Source organism: Aedes albopictus, chromosome 1 (genome assembly GCF_035046485.1).
Source record: "Aedes albopictus strain Foshan chromosome 1, AalbF5, whole genome shotgun sequence".
Lineage (NCBI taxonomy): Eukaryota > Metazoa > Arthropoda > Insecta > Diptera > Culicidae > Aedes > Aedes albopictus.
The window spans coordinates 245,779,783-245,795,125 of record NC_085136.1 but is presented as its reverse complement, the minus strand read 5'-3'; the positions used below and the strand labels follow the sequence as shown (position 1 = coordinate 245,795,125).

The 15,343-nt window shown below is 46.5% G+C and overlaps 3 protein-coding genes across 8 annotated transcripts in view; 1 reads left to right on the top strand and 2 right to left on the bottom strand.

Moving 5' to 3' along the window:
* The window catches only part of LOC115259784 (SKI family transcriptional corepressor 2-like), an 833,559-nt gene that overhangs the window by 600,660 nt on the left and 217,556 nt on the right, over positions 1-15,343 (bottom strand). The window lies entirely within an intron of this gene.
* Positions 1,076-3,001, bottom strand: LOC134291419 (uncharacterized protein K02A2.6-like). Its single transcript, XM_062859144.1, has one exon. The coding sequence runs from the start codon at positions 2,999-3,001 to the stop codon at positions 1,076-1,078; it is 1,926 nt and encodes a 641-aa protein (XP_062715128.1).
* Positions 11,176-15,143, top strand: LOC109411853 (leucine zipper putative tumor suppressor 2 homolog). Of its 2 annotated transcripts, none has more exons than XM_029860381.2 (6): positions 11,176-11,853; positions 11,914-12,377; positions 12,447-12,594; positions 12,930-13,331; positions 13,704-13,796; positions 13,859-15,143. In XM_029860381.2, exons 1-6 carry the CDS (start codon positions 11,221-11,223, stop codon positions 14,777-14,779), a joined length of 2,661 nt encoding a protein of 886 aa, XP_029716241.2. In that variant the 5' UTR covers positions 11,176-11,220; the 3' UTR covers positions 14,780-15,143. The 2 variants fall into 2 exon arrangements, with proteins under 2 accessions (XP_029716241.2, XP_029716240.2); XM_029860380.2 differs by having other exon boundaries at positions 12,447-12,615.

The window sequence follows — 15,343 nt, the reverse complement described above, 5'->3', positions numbered from 1 at the left end:
CGGTTCACGTCGTCTCTGTGTCGGTCGTGTGATGTCGGTCACTCACTCCTGATGCTGAGAGCTCCGCCACTCACTGGAAGGCACTCAACCGAGTGGATGCATGGCTGCTGTCAACGCGTGATGCGGTAGTTGTTGCTGCACTCCGAGTGGATTGGTTGGTGAGGTGCTCTTTCTCTAAACAGTGTCGTCAATCTAGATAACACATCTGCCTGATTTTGCTCTCCAGGTATATGGGTTACTGAATAATCAAATCCTTGGAGGCGGAGAACCCATCTCTCAATGCGGGCACACGGACGTGAGCGTGGCGTGAACAGGTAGATCAACGCCTTACAGTCAGTCAAAATCTCGAATTCCATCCCGTACAAATAGATGTAAAACTTTTCGACACACCACACTATTGCAAGCGCCTCCTTCTCGGTGTGACAGTATCGTTTCTCCGTATCCGTTAAAGATTTCGAAGCATAGCTGATAATCCGGTGTCGACCTTGTTGATCAACTTGAATGAGCAAGCCACCAAGTCCGATCGGGCTTGCATCAGCCATAACGAGAGTTCTGTCGTTCTTTTGGTAGAATCCTAGAGTAGATGAGCCGGAAAGTACAGTTTTGATTTGGTGAAACGCTTTCTCGTGTTCCGGTAGCCAACTGAATGGGATTCCTTTCCTAGTCAATGCTCGTAACGGTGCATCTATTGTCGCTAAGTTTGGTATGAAACGATTCAAATAATTTGCTAATCCCAGAAAGCTGCGAACCTCATTGGGGTTCTCGGGTCTCCGGAAAGCGACCAGGCCTTCAACCTTAGCATCCGATGGTACTATTCCTGAGCTGATTATCTTATGACCAAGGAACTCAAGTTCCTTTACCCCGAATATACATTTCTCCCAGTTCAGCTGTACATTCCACGCTTTCAGCCGTGCTAGGGCCTGATTTGAATTGAACATATAAAAAAACATATAAACAACTAGATCGATTACAAACAGTTCAAGATATCTTTATTGATACATTTACAAAACCGATAATAAATTTCTTGAAAATATTAGGATTTTTCAACATGAGACAAATAGAAACGATATCGAAACTACTCTACCTTGGCCACTCGTTCATCATGTTCTTGTTTGTCCTTTCCTTCGATGTACACATCGTCGATGTACCACCATGTACCCTCGCATCCTGCTAGTATCGTGTCCATTGTTTTCTGAAAAACTTCTGGCGCCGATACCAACCCAAATGGCATACGTTTGAATCGGTATAGTCCTCGTGCTGTGAGGAACACCATCGCGTCTCTTGACTCTTCATCCAGCTCAAGTTGCAAGAAGGAGTCTTTGACATCTAGCTTACTGCGGACCATATTTGGTCCGATTCTGGCCAAAAAGTCATCGATTACCGGCATCGGGTGTCTTTCTCTTAACACAGCTTCATTAACCCTCCTCAGGTCGAGGCAGATCCGAGGTTCTCCGTTTGCCTTTCCGACCACCACCAAAGGCGATACCCAAGTTACCGGGCCCTTCTTTTCCTCTATGATATCCCTTGCCATTAGTTCCTTCAACTTACTGTTGACCGCTTCCTCCAGAGCTACGGGAACTCGTCGCATTGGTTGAAAAATGGGTTTAACTGTTGGGTCCAGATGAATGTGCACCGATACATCAGAGATCTTAGAAAGCGGTTTCAAGGACTCTGATACTTGATCTACCTCCAGACCCACTTTCAATATTCCCAACATCTTGGATGTCACATCTCCCAAAAGCGATCGCTGGCCCCCTTTGATCACGAAAAACTCGGCTTGCACAGACTTCACTCCAACGGTCACGACAGCTTTAAACGTACCCAGCACAGTCAATGGAATGTTGTTCGCATAGCTTTTCAACACGCGGTCGCTTCCTTTTTCACAGTTCAAAACTTCGATTCCGGCTGATTTGAGTGCCTCCCATGCCACATCGGTAATCAAATTTGCCTCGGCACCCGAGTCCACCAACATCGGTTGTGAAACTCCCCCAATCACGCAGGTCACCATGTTCGAATCGTTTCCTGCATAGAAAGCATAATATGTTTTCTGTGGAGTACTCGCAGGAGGTTCACTAGCCTCAATCGCGTTGGATTCGCGCACCTGGTCTTGTGCCGTTGCTCGTTCAACTACCCGAATCCGTTTAGCTTCCGTCGACTCTTCTTCCCAGGGAAAGGCAGACCGGGCTTGTATACGGCATCGAGCTTCGAAATGCCCAGTTCTCTTGCATCGGTTGCACGATTTTCCTCTGGCCGGGCATCGTGTGTCAGTCGAGATATGGCCAAAAAGTCCGCATTTGAAACATTTCATTTCCGGCTTTTTGGAGTTTGGCTGGACGCTTCCTGTCGCTCTTGCTCTCCCGGGATGGTATCGAGGCTTAGACTGGATGCCATATACGCGATCGTGATGCTTTCCTTCTTCCCGAAGCGACCCAAAATCCTTCAACTGCTTCTGAACTCCTTCTAGCGATTTCCCAATTTCTTCGATTTCTTCCACCGAGCGATCCTTCTGCAAGATCTGCTTTCGCAACTCCGCCGATGCACATCCTTCTACTATGGTATCCGTTAGCATGATATCCGTCAGTATCTTGCTAACCGCTGGTTCGTACTTATCAACACCACACTCCGCAATCTGCTGCCTGATCCTGATGACGAACTCGGCAAACCTCTCATCTTCGTTTTGTTTCATCCGCCGTAAGTTATGCCGCTCCAAAACATCCTGCCGCCCCGGTTGAAAAAACTCGTCAAATGCTTGAATAGCCACGTCGTAATATGCCTTCTCTAGAGATACTAGAGCAAATCGTTCGCTATTTGGAAGAGACTGGAACAACGCCTGTAGTTGGGGCCCCCCGAGATGCAGAAGCTTAGCGCGCTTCCGTTTTTGGTCGGTGATGTCCTCTGCTTCAAAATAATACTCCAAAGACCGTTTCCAAACCTGCCATGCTTTATGCAACTTGTTTTTGTCAATCTCATTGCATCTGAAAGGCGGTATGGCTCGTGACATATCCATCTGAAAATAATACCATTATCACCGAGATTGACATTACCCACTAATTGTTTAAAAAAAACATATAAACAATTTGCATTACGTATTGCAAACCACAAGTGAAATATGTACATGCAATTGATCGAACATAAGTGGGTGAGCGTATGTGTGTGTTCACTCAGAATAAATTTCTAGACTAAATATCACTGTGCCCGCCTCATCACCTTAATTCCTATCCTGCCCACTCCATTTTCAGCTATATATCCTTCCGCAGGTATCAATGGTATGAATCCAGAGATTTTATTTTTGTTTACCTTTAACGCCATCCAATTCCCAAATAGGATATGAGTATGTAGGATTCCATAGTTTTCAGCATGTATCATAAGATTTCACCATAATTTTTGCCACCTTAAAATCATCGCACCAAAACCGATTCCCAAATCGGACCACGTAACGGTTCCTCTGATTTCCCCAAATCGAGAACATGTAGACTTATGCCGAAAAACAGCATTAGTACTTCCGGCATCAAAACAAATTATGCGTTTCTATTCATTGCCATTGATAACGATACTGATTCCCAAATCAGATAGTACAACCATCACATCTGATTCCCAAATCAGCGAAAAAATCTATCTTAATACCAGTTCCCAAACTTATCTCTTCCAACCCTGTTATATAGAAAACTTTCTTACCTGCCTCGCAGATCTGTCACTAGCACTTTCCATACAGGTGTATACTAGAGTGGGTCACCGTTTATATGGAAAAGTGAAAAATTCAATGGTATCCCATCAGATCAAAGCTTTTTTGATCCCATTGCAGGACCCAAATAAGTGTGCAAAATTTGGGCACGATCGGTTATGTCTACGTTTTGCGCATCGCGTTTGAAGTTTGTATGGGATTTTACATGGGAAAACACACTTTTTTGCATTTCTCTCATAACAAGCTCGAATTTTTCTAAAACCGTGTAACCGATAAAGTGAAAACATAGCCTAGGGTGTCCTGAAAAAGACAGCGAAGTGATCTGATGCTTATGAAAAAAGTTATAGCGTTGGCATTGCTTGGCGAAACATCATGATTTTGTTGCTATTGTTATTCCTTTACATGTTAAAACATAAACACATGCATGCGGTTCGTTGGTTATAACTATTTTCACAAGCATCGGATCGATTTGCGGTCTTCAACAAAGTTCTTCAGAACATCTCAGGCTATCATTTTACAGTATCGGTTAAAAAGTTTCAGACAAATTTTTTCAACTTAAAGCCAAAATGCAAAAATGTATGTTTTCCCAAACAAAATCCCATACAAATTTTAATTGCAATGCGCAAAGTGTAGACGCAACCGATCGTGCTCAAATTTTGCACAGATACTCAGGATCCGAAACGGAACCAAAAAAGCTTTGATCTGAGAAAACGCTTCCGATGACCCACACTAGTGTATACTCAGCAATCCACCAATACCGTGAGCACCCAAACCGATTATATCCTCTTCTTTGCATCTGCAACACCATCAAACCATCAAACAACATAGCTCACCAGCACCAAAAACATCTGACGAGCTTCTCTCTCTTTCTACCTGCAACACTATTTCGAAACAACAAAGCTCTTTTTCACACTTTATGCCTTTTCACCGCTTTCATTTATTTACCCCAACTGATCTCAGCGTGTGCTCACAACATCATTTCAAAACATCATTATTTCCTTTTTCTTTTCATTTCTACTTCACCTCCCAGGCACCGTAACACACACATACCCACACCCATCATTTCGTCAGAAATTCGAAGCATCCCAAGTTCGAACCTCGAAACATCTCACATCTCTTTCCCAACACCAAAAAAAAATCCTTTGCTTTCTTCCAGCCGGATTCAGCCATTTTGACTCTCAAGCCAAATCATTCCAATTACAAAAACACCTTTTCCACTCAAACTATCGATTATTTCACATACCCTGCTGCTTTTCCTCGTCGCCAATTGTAACAGGTAGCTCCGGATAATAAATGAAAACACGTACGATCTGATTTACTCGTGAATAATCCGTCTATTTCACCACTCACTTTTCTACGCGTCCGTACCGTAATCTTCCCGACAACGCTCCCCCCCCCTCGTCCCCCTCTCGCTCTCCGCTTCTCATCTCAAGTCCTTTACCTCAAGGTACGTACAATATTCTCTTTTCGTAGTAGTAGTCTCCTACATCACCGATCCGCGATATTTTCGCCGAAGAATTCACCGTTTTGCGCTTGAAATTTCCGAAAAACGCTTGACAACGACCTCACTCGTTCACCGATCCGATTCCGATTCCCCGTCTTTGTTTACATTCTAGCTGTTTGTTTTTGTTGACGTTATTGTTCGCGAGCCTCCTACACTGAAGCAAAGGCCAGTTTTCCATTCAATTGAATAAATCTACAAGCGGGTATGTGAAAGTCCATGTCCAGCCTATTGTCGTGTGTCCAAAGGAATCTGGCAGAAACAACAACCCGAAAAGTGAAAAAAATCCTCAAGAAGGCTGCAAGTTTATTTCATCCGAATTATGTTCGTCAGAAGATCTGGAGAAGGTATAACGACCCTACCTGTCAGCTTCCGGTTTTAGTGAGATGGCTTAAGCGCCACTCCGTGAGGAGACCATCTACCAGATGTGAGCTTGCCCGGCTTAGAGACCTTCCTGAAGGGGAGGCTAGGGTATACCCGTTCTACGGGAGGAAGCTGACTGGTCGACTTATCACGGCTGCCGTACTTCACGAGGTACGAGCGAAATACACTACTTCATACAAAGATTTAACATGACCAAATAAAAGAAACGCTCGAGAACCTAATAGAAATGAGCGGGTTATCATCATAGGCCCAGGTTTAACTTTGCCACTGCGCAACGACACGTTTCCGAATAGAAAGTATCTCAAATACTACATTCAACAAAATATCTACAGCAAAACGCGAATCACATGAAAACCCCAAGAACATCTACTAAACCAACATTCAACAAAACTCAACGACTATTTACTTTCAGTGTGGGAATTCAAATTTATTCTAGCTAGAACATTTATACCGTTCGACATAAAAAGCTCCGATCTCAACTTTAACGCATACATTTATTGGTTCCCCATATTCCTACTAGGCCTAGTTCATTTCACATTTCCTTCTTCTACTCTCTTTCGTGTGCGTGGATCTCATTCTCCCCTTCTCACAACATCCGAACCGGCGGCAGCGGTGCTCGATGAACGCTTACTGCGGGCGCGCCAAAATTTGTTAGGTACCTACGTGTGCTCCTCCCGTACATTTATGAACGGTAGCGGTATAGACGAGTCCACCGATGAACTGAATTCATCGCGGTCCGAGAATTTTGACACTACAGCGGGGTTGCTTCCAATCAGAAGTGGAAGATTTCCAATCAGAATTGAACAATTCTGATTGGGAACGACCCCGCCGTAGTGTCAAAATTCTCGGACCGCGATGAATTCAGTTCATCGGTGCACTCGTCTGTCGGGAGAGCGAGTTCATTTGTGTGCCTATACGGTCACATGGCCATGGACGACACAACAAATAGCATGCCAATTGTTTACTCACGACCTAGGATTTACGATGAGGAGGAAGCGGTGACTCGCGGGGTGGCTTCGATCGTTGCTCAGCGCACGGTGGGCGATCGTGGATGGGATCCTGTTACCGCGTGGTGCTCCTCAAGGATTCGCGGGCTTATGCTGGGCGTGGTACAAACGCCACGCGTCCGTCGGCGCGCCAAACACTTTCGACGCCCGGAAAGACGTCGTCGGGACGGTGGTTTGGACGCTGGACGCTGATGCGACGGATGAACACCTGGGATGTTCGGCGACGTGAACTATGTTGGCCTGCCTGCCTAAGGCGCAAATTAACGACTGCAGCCTTCTTCCGGCCACGTGTACCCCGGGAAATCTTTGTAGCCGATAGGTGGGGTCAAAGAGCGGTCGACAAAACGAGATGATGGTGTGTCGGCAATTGGCCTTTGCTGCCACGATCCTATTTAACATTTAGAAAATCACGCACAACACATATTTTAGATCCACCCACTTTCCTTATCATAATCGCAATTTACCTATTCAATCGGATTTCTGCACACACAATTATTGCCACCGAACTAAACACGCTATAGATTGTTGCGGTTTACTTTGATTTACTATGGGGAAAGAACATTAAATTTAGCAAACACTTTAAGGCTTTCATGTACAATATCCACCTTTTTAAACACACCACGGCACGGAAACACTACTAGACCACTCTCGCCTCTTCCACGTATCGTTACAAAGTGGACGAGTTGAGCCTGGGAATGTCCTCAGATAGGCTCATGGTGGTTAAAGTCCCCGAAGATCGCGAAATAGACGAAGTCCATTTCGCGAAACGATTCTCATATTTGATCATGCTAAATCTTTATAGAAATAGTGGCATCTCATTCAGACAGCCGATCCAAATACTTCAGCCAGTTCCTCTCCGAGATTCGGGAATAAAAATGCCGAATGAGTTGAGGTCAATGTATCCTTTTCGTTTCTTAACCTCGGGTCGATGTCCGCTAATTAACGCGGTTGAAAATAGCATCATGACGCGTTGCCGATTTTAGGCCATGTGCTTGATCTTTGCAGTTCAGCGTGATGGGGACTCATAGTGCTCATTGTAGCTTGGGTAACTCTTATACGCGTTTTGTGTTGGATTTGAAGTGCGGTGATTAATTTTAGGATTTATTGACAAAAACAAACTGACTAACACATAACCGAGATTTGATAAATACTTGACAAAAATAAATATACTAATTATCCATATATACATTACAACTTGAATAAACTAACTAAATACATTAATATGCAAGCGTACTTGCTACAAAGGTTTCCTGACACCAACAGCAGCTCATGATGGATTTCCGGTCGAGGACGGACTACCGTCAAACGGTCCTGCTTAAGCTATCATTTCCAGCAGCCGGAAGGGAAGTGGTCTTCGGGGGAATCTTGGAAACAAGAGTGTTAGACCAGCGAGTTCCTTTCAGCAGAACGTCACATCAATCCCTGGAAAAGCTAAAGGGCCGTGACGTCAACGCGCCGTGGGCGTTCGAAATTCGGATTGTTATTATTAAGGAAGGCACCTAGTGAGCTGTGATATCTCCGGACGACGTGTAGATCAGCGAGGGTTTGTAGTACCGTGCCTTGACAACAACTTGCCTCAGTGTCGAGAGGTATAATAACAGTTTAGTTTAAAATTCCCGAACAGCCAAAGAAGCTTGTCAATGGTTTCCAAACGCTTTCTAGCACAGCGGGAAATATCTTTGGATATATCGGAAGATTCGCTGATGCGGTTGGAACTCGAAAATTGTTCATCCATGGAGGAGTATGTGGATGAAAGCCGAAGCGGTACGGGCCGATGGCCTAGTGGACGTCATACTGGGAAAAGCTGAAAATTCTCCAGGACGTGACGATGAAGCCCGGCACCAGGGCTTGCAGTTCAAGCGGGACACTAGCACCTGGTCTGGAGCGAGATAGCAGGAAGAAGGACAAATTGGTTATGAGGTGTTTCAAGTGCCAGAAGCTTGGGCACTACGCCTCAGAGTGTCCGCAGGAGTCAACGACCAAGAACGAGAAGAATTCCCGGATGGAGGCACTCTTGGCGTGTAAGAAGTGGAACTCCCTGGACGAGTGGATATTGGACTCTGAAGGCTGATGCCACATGTGCAGAGACAAAAGTGTTCTGGTTGGTGTCAGGCATGTGTTACAGTCCATGTTTATGGCTGACGCTTTTCAGATATCGGTTGTGACCACGGGGAACGAAGAGCTGGATACTGGTGTGGAAGATGAGTGCTGTAGACTGGATATCTCAAGCGTGCTCTGTGTTTCAGACCTCGTAGTAAATGTCCTTCCTGCAAGAAGAGCTATGGCGTCAATTTCTCGACGGAACCGTTTGTGGTCAAGGACGAAGCGATGGGAGAAGTCATCGCCACGGTTGATCAACCGAGTGAATGTGTGGCTCTTCCAGATAAAAGTCTGGAGATTAGGCATCGGCGATTGGGGCACCTTAACGTGGACAGCGTGAAGCAATATCACTCTGGCATGGTTTTATCGGCATGGACATCTCAAGCGGGACGATGCCACCCTGTATTCCTTGAATCGAGGCGAAACTTCAGAGGCTACCCTTCAAATCCTGTGGGACGAGGGCAAGCGATCTTCTCGAATTCGTGCGAACCGACAACGGTTGCGAACATATCAGTAAGCAATTCTTAAACTTCTCAATGCGAATGGCATTCGTTATGAGACGACGGTGCTTCACAATTCGGAGCAAAATGGGTTGCCTGAGCGCATGGTTCGGAGAAGTCCGATGTTTAACGGCAAGGTGGACAAACGATTTTAGGCGAAAGCGGTGTCGACAGCCGTTCACTTGATCAACCGGTTACCGTCGAAGGACATGTTCATCCCCCCTCTCGAGAAGAGTACGGAACGCAAACTGGATTTGTTCAATCTACGAGTCTTCGGGTCAAGAGCCGTGTATCCTAATCGGCTATTCAGAGTGCTAAGGCCTATCGAATATTCAACACAAAGAACACCAAGTTTTCGAAAGTTGGGATGTGGTACTTAATACTGGATGAGCGTCAGGTAGTTGAGGTTCCGGTACCGGAAAGAACAATAGGACCATCGGTTTTCACGAGAGTTGATCAGCAAAAGATCATCGATGGCGGTCAACAGGTCACTATAATCAACAAGTAAAAAGCCGTTGCTGACTTTGACGTAGATGTCAGAAGCGCAGCGAGGGAGAATGGCAGTACAACGACGTCAGCGGAAGAGCCACAGGATCCGCAAAAACAATGGTTTGTGCTTGCCTCGAAAGTTATAAACTTTCCAGAACCGACGACGAGATGAACGAGGTCCAGGACGAGGACGTGTCCCACAGCACGCGGGAGATGGACAGTGACAGTACTGCAGTTCCGTCACACTCGACGAAAGTAGCTGTTGGAATGGAACACGTAACTGGGCACAGTGACTGGGAACGCCTAGTCTATAAAGGACTCTAATTCGTCGCAGAAAGCGCTAAACCGGAATGACCAGGACCGATGCGTTGAGGCAATGGAGGTTCGATGCATTGAGCTCGAACGAGACGTGGTATCTGGTGAACCTCACAAAGGTCGGAAAGCTTTGAAGAACAATGAGGGCTTCAAGATAGAGTTGAAGCACTCGAAGAACGACACGTGCGTGTATTACAAGATTAGATGTGACAAGATCATCATCGTGGCGGTCACCAAGTTGTCGACGTAGACTATCTTTAGTTCTCCAACGATCAAGCATTGGTCGACGATGTAAAGCAGCAGTTGTGCGACGAACTCCGGCCAAGCCAACCACATTCTGGGACTACGAGTCACCAGGACCGACGACGCTATTTCCAGCGCCCAGGAGCGGTACATCGAGGAATTGCTCTGGAAATTCAATATGACGGACTGCAAGCTGGGACTGCTGAAGACGATGAGTCCACGAACTGAGGGGGGACGTGAAAGGATGAAGGAAGTTCCATTTCGCAAGCTGATTAAAGGTCTTCAGTTAATTGCACAGTGCACGAGGATAAACATCAGTCACGCAGTAAATGTGGTGAGTTCAATCTGCAGCGATCCGGGCTTTCCGCATTGGGCAGCGACCAAGAGGATTTTAAAATACCTCAAGGGAACCAAGCAGTGCAAGCTAACGTCCAGAAGAGATGCGGATGCGGCGTTCTCTGAATACGGTGATGCCGAGTGGGCGAACGATCCGGAGTCGAGGCGATCTGTCAGCGGTTACGTATTTCTTCAGTGTAGCGGAGCGGTTTCCTGGAGAAACTTCGCGACTTCAAAATCGTTGATGATCCCACATGTCTCAAGTCATAGATTTTCTTCTTCAAGAAACCGTTAAGGTTTCGGTACTTTGTCGTCTTCATCACCTATCAGCCTGTACAGAAAGGAAAGACAAGACAGGCGTGACGATATATTTGGTTCAGCCTAACGAAACCAATTGAGATGAAACTTTGATTGAAACTCCTGACGTCTAAGGTACATATATGTACTTGTTGCTTCCTATTGAAGTACTCCAGATATGTTGAAGCGTTATACGTTTGCAATGATATTGATGGGTTTGTTAAGGAGACGGTACGCGACTTTTCTGATGTTTCAATCTGTTCCCTGTTGAACCGTGAGAAATTTGGTCTTCTAAATCAATAATGAAGCATTCTCTGTACTCTATCTCATCGATACCTTTTTCACTCTCCTTCCAGATTAAATGCCATGGAATCATCCAGTCATGGTGGTGGTGGAGGCGTTGGCGCCGGAGCAATCACGGTCAGCCACGGCCCGTCTGCTACTCCGTCATCCCTCGCGATAACACCCTCTCCATCGGTCGTATCTCCAGTATACAGGAATCCGATGCGACCGAAGGGCCATTACCGGTCTTCATCGCTGGAGAACAACCCGTTCCCGACTGGAACCGGAAAATCCTCCCTCAGCTTAGTACAAACCAACTTTACCGGTACGCTCAAGTCTCGACGGGAGCAAAAACGAATATCGGACTTTCTCAGCAAGCAGAGTCTTCAGAATGGCGGCAGTGCTGCCATCTCTCTCAGCAAGGAACCCCAGTCGCTGTCGTCGTCCGTCAACGAGAGCACCATCCGAAAGGCTCACTTTGAGAACATTCGGGAGATCTTCGAAAAGAATAACATCAAAAATGCGCACAACAGCCGCGTCGGAACCGGTTCGGGATCAGCCATGGCCAAAATCAACGGGTTGGTGGCGTCGACGCATTCGGTTTCCTCTTCTTCCTCGTTGGGACATGAAACTCCGGTGGCACAACAGACCGTCGGTGGCCTTCCCATGGACGATAAACCACCCAAGATTCAGTCTTGTAGCGGAATTCTCGGGAAGGTGAGATTCTTGGCTTGTTATTAAGGAAGGGTTAATGAACATTTGTGTTTTCTTCTCTAGGGCAAACAGGTGATCCGTCCCATCGCATTCAAACCAGTTCCTTACAAATGTAACACACCAAATTATACCAGTAGTGGTACCACTACACCTGGCAACGGTGGCGGAGTCGCTGTAGGCGGTAGCACGTCCGGAGGACGTCTTACTGATCTGGGCGAACGTTTCGGTTCAACGCCGTCCCTTGGAGCACCCCTCAGTATTCCGTACAAGTTCGGCAGTACGACCGATCTACACCACCACCATCTTCACCACAGCCACGGTGGCCACCATAGTCTGAATCTCCATGCAAGGGGAGTCAGTACTCCCAGTGCCGTTGCCAGCGGTCCATCCAGTGGGTCCTACTCGCAACACTACGGATCGCTGCAGCGGAAGAGTTCAGCGATACCGTTTAAGACGTACGATAGCTTGGAGTCGATCCTGAAGTTGCCGGATAGTATGATCGCGTCCTATCCGAATCCCAGTACTAGGTAAGATTGTGATCTTCTTCTAGGGTTTCATATGTCACGATCAATAACGCTCTCCCAACACCCTTTCAGCCAATCGGCGAGCCTCTACGCCCCGCACGATCTCCTGGACATGGCTCCGTCCCCGTCGGATTCGGGTATCTCCGAGCTGGAAGCGGCCCTGCGCGATCGCGACTCCGAACTGGCCTACCTCAGGCAAACCATGGAGCACAATGAGCAAGTAATATTCAAAGTTCATCAGGTTGGTAACGCCTTATGAGCGGCTGGACTAATCTGTCAAAATCGCTTCCGCAAACTATCCCCGGCGCTTGGACTTGGATAGAGTGTGATCTTGGTCCTATTGGGTCTATCGCATTTTCATTGAGTGATCATTTCTTCAGTTTGTGTGTGTGCATTTTCGGATCTTCTTTTTCTGGGTTTTCACTGTCAGCCTCTCATTTTTCTTACCTATCCTTTCTTTTACATATCTATGATTGATTTGAACGTTGGTGAAAGGTGATCGCACAGAACTGTACTACCCGACGATCTTTTTGTTCTTGATCTTCAACTTCACAGGACAAAGAGAAACACTGGGAGCAGGAGCTGAATCGGCTCAAGTCGATTCACGAAAGTCGGCTCCGGGCCGGGGCGCAGAAGGTTCACAAGCTGGAGCAGCTGCTGATGATGCAGACCTTCCAGCTGCGACAGGACAAGAAGCGTCTCCAGGAGGACATCAACCGGCTGCACTCGGACTTTGCCCTGACCAAGGAACAAGCGGAAAACCAAAAGACGGAAATCTGTCACCTGAAGCTGGGCGAGAAGGATCTCAAGGAGCAGAACGCCGACCTGATGGACGAGATCCAGATGCTGCGGCGGGTGGTCAGTGATCTGAAGGAACGGCTCGAGGAGAGCGAGTGGAGTCTTTGCCAACGAAATGGCGAGGTGGCTCTGATGAAGTCGCAGCTGAAGGATTCTCAGGTAAGATTTGGGGTTGCTGGTGTATTGAATCTTAATATTTGTCGTAGTCGAGAGCCGACAACCATACGCTGCACTTTGCACTCATCACCTTAAAGTAGGCCCATCCATAGTCACGCACGGTGTAGACGCTTCGTCTGCATCCAGAGTTGTGCGTATCAGTCTAATTAGTCTCGGCAGAAAACCATGCAGCCTTGTTGTTGTTCAGATCAGATGGTTTTCTTATATTACTTTCACATCTTAATGCTTAGGTTAGCGAATTAAACTTTCAATAAATTTTTGTGAGTTTTTACAAGCAGGGTATCAAAATCGGACCAGCTTCTGACTAATGTGCATTCTTAAGGACTAATGAAGATCATTTGTGTATACTTTAAGGCGGAGGTTACAACTAAGGATCAGGAGATTCTACAATTACGATCGGATATCAAACTGCAAAACTTCGACGACATCAGTTTGAAAAAGTCTGAGGTAACTGAAAATGGTTTGCATGTTTCATCAACGATCTCACACTCCATTTTCATTCTTCGCAGATAACAAAAGAGCTAGATTTCGATTTGGAGATTTCCCAGCTGAACCGAATCATCATCTTTAAGGACCAAATCATCGTGGTGATGAACAACGAAATCCAGAAGTTACGCAAGGAACTGTCTGACATTTCGATAATGCGAGGCTACGAGGGAGTACCGCCCGGACGATACTCACGCTACAAAAAGAAGTTGGAGTACATGGCACAAAAGTTCGAGGAATCCTCAACCAAAAGTGACACCAACAACAATCTCAAGGCGCCCGCAGAACTTGTCCCCACCGAAAAGTCCACCGACCCCGACAATCCGGATCCAGTGAAGAAGTCGGACCTTTCGAGTAGTGACATCATCCGAAACTACTTCAACAACAAGATGGAGCTAAACAAGAAGCTGTTCCTCAACACCCAGATCTGCAACTACTCGGACGAGGACAAGTCCAGCATCATCGAGAACTACAACGCCAAACAGCACTTACCGGACATCACGTTAGACCTGAGCAGTATCGTCTCCCCGCCGGCCAAGCCCAAGCCGCACGATCCTCCTCCGCCGGCCTACAATCAGAGTTCGTCCTCTCCGTCCTCGGACGATGACTACAAATCCATGACTCCCACTCGCGACCAGGAAGACGACGACGGGGACGAAGAAGCGGAAGTACGGGCCCTCACGGATAAGGCCGCTCCCGCGGTTCCCTCAACAGAAGCCCCTACCGGCTGTGATAGGAAACCGAGCAAGGACCTTCAGATAGCCCAGCTTCGCAAGGAGCTGGACCACTCCAGGGCCGAGTTCGAGCAGGAGCGGCACAAGTGGGCCGATGAAAAGGAGAAGGTTCTAATCTACCAGCGCCAGCTGCAGCAGAACTACGTAGAGATGTGCAAACGGACGGCTCAGCTAGAGGAAAAGCTGAAAACGCTGGAGAAGCGTCAGTGAGCGAATTCTTGCCCGGACTCTCGAAACCGAGAGTCCACTCTAGCGTTTAAGATACTTAAAGACAGATTTCGTTGAATTGCATTTTTTCGATAGTTTCTCCCTGTGTCCCTTTCCTATTGTATTATTATTTACCGAAGTAGTACTATCATGTATTTAAGATAATCACCAAGAAAAGTCTGACTACTAGAACGGACATTCAAACTTCCCGCACAAACTCGATTTCTCTCTTATATGCTAGTTGAATTCGAAACGAAAAAATCGTACTTAATATTTCTTCAAGTGTTATTAGAGTGAATCTAGGATGAATTTTTATTTTGTGTCTACTCTTACTGTGTTTATTAATAATATTTGTCGCTAAACTGTTTGAGGTGTGGTGATCATTATCAATATCCGAAAGCCTTCGTGTGGAAGTCAGACGATCTTCTTACTTACGGAGTAACTACCCTGATATCTTGTTGGCTGATTGGTTGGTTGTGTTGGGCGATGTTCGTCCAGTTTTCCTGAACGCGTAGGATTCTCAGGAGTTTTGGAACTTAGGAATAATATTTTAGCTATTCCACGGTC

Bases quoted from the DNA above. Each gene is read 5' to 3' on its own strand.
- LOC134291419 (XM_062859144.1), bottom strand. From the start codon at position 3,001: ATGTCACGAGCCATACCGCCTTTCAGATGCAATGAGATTGACAAAAAC.
- LOC109411853 (XM_029860380.2), top strand. From the start codon at position 11,221: ATGGAATCATCCAGTCATGGTGGTGGTGGAGGCGTTGGCGCCGGAGCA. The intron at 11,854-11,913 runs GTGAGATTCTTG...TTTCTTCTCTAG, and splicing joins GTAGCGGAATTCTCGGGAAG to GGCAAACAGGTGATCCGTCC. The intron at 13,332-13,703 runs GTAAGATTTGGG...GTATACTTTAAG, and splicing joins CGCAGCTGAAGGATTCTCAG to GCGGAGGTTACAACTAAGGA.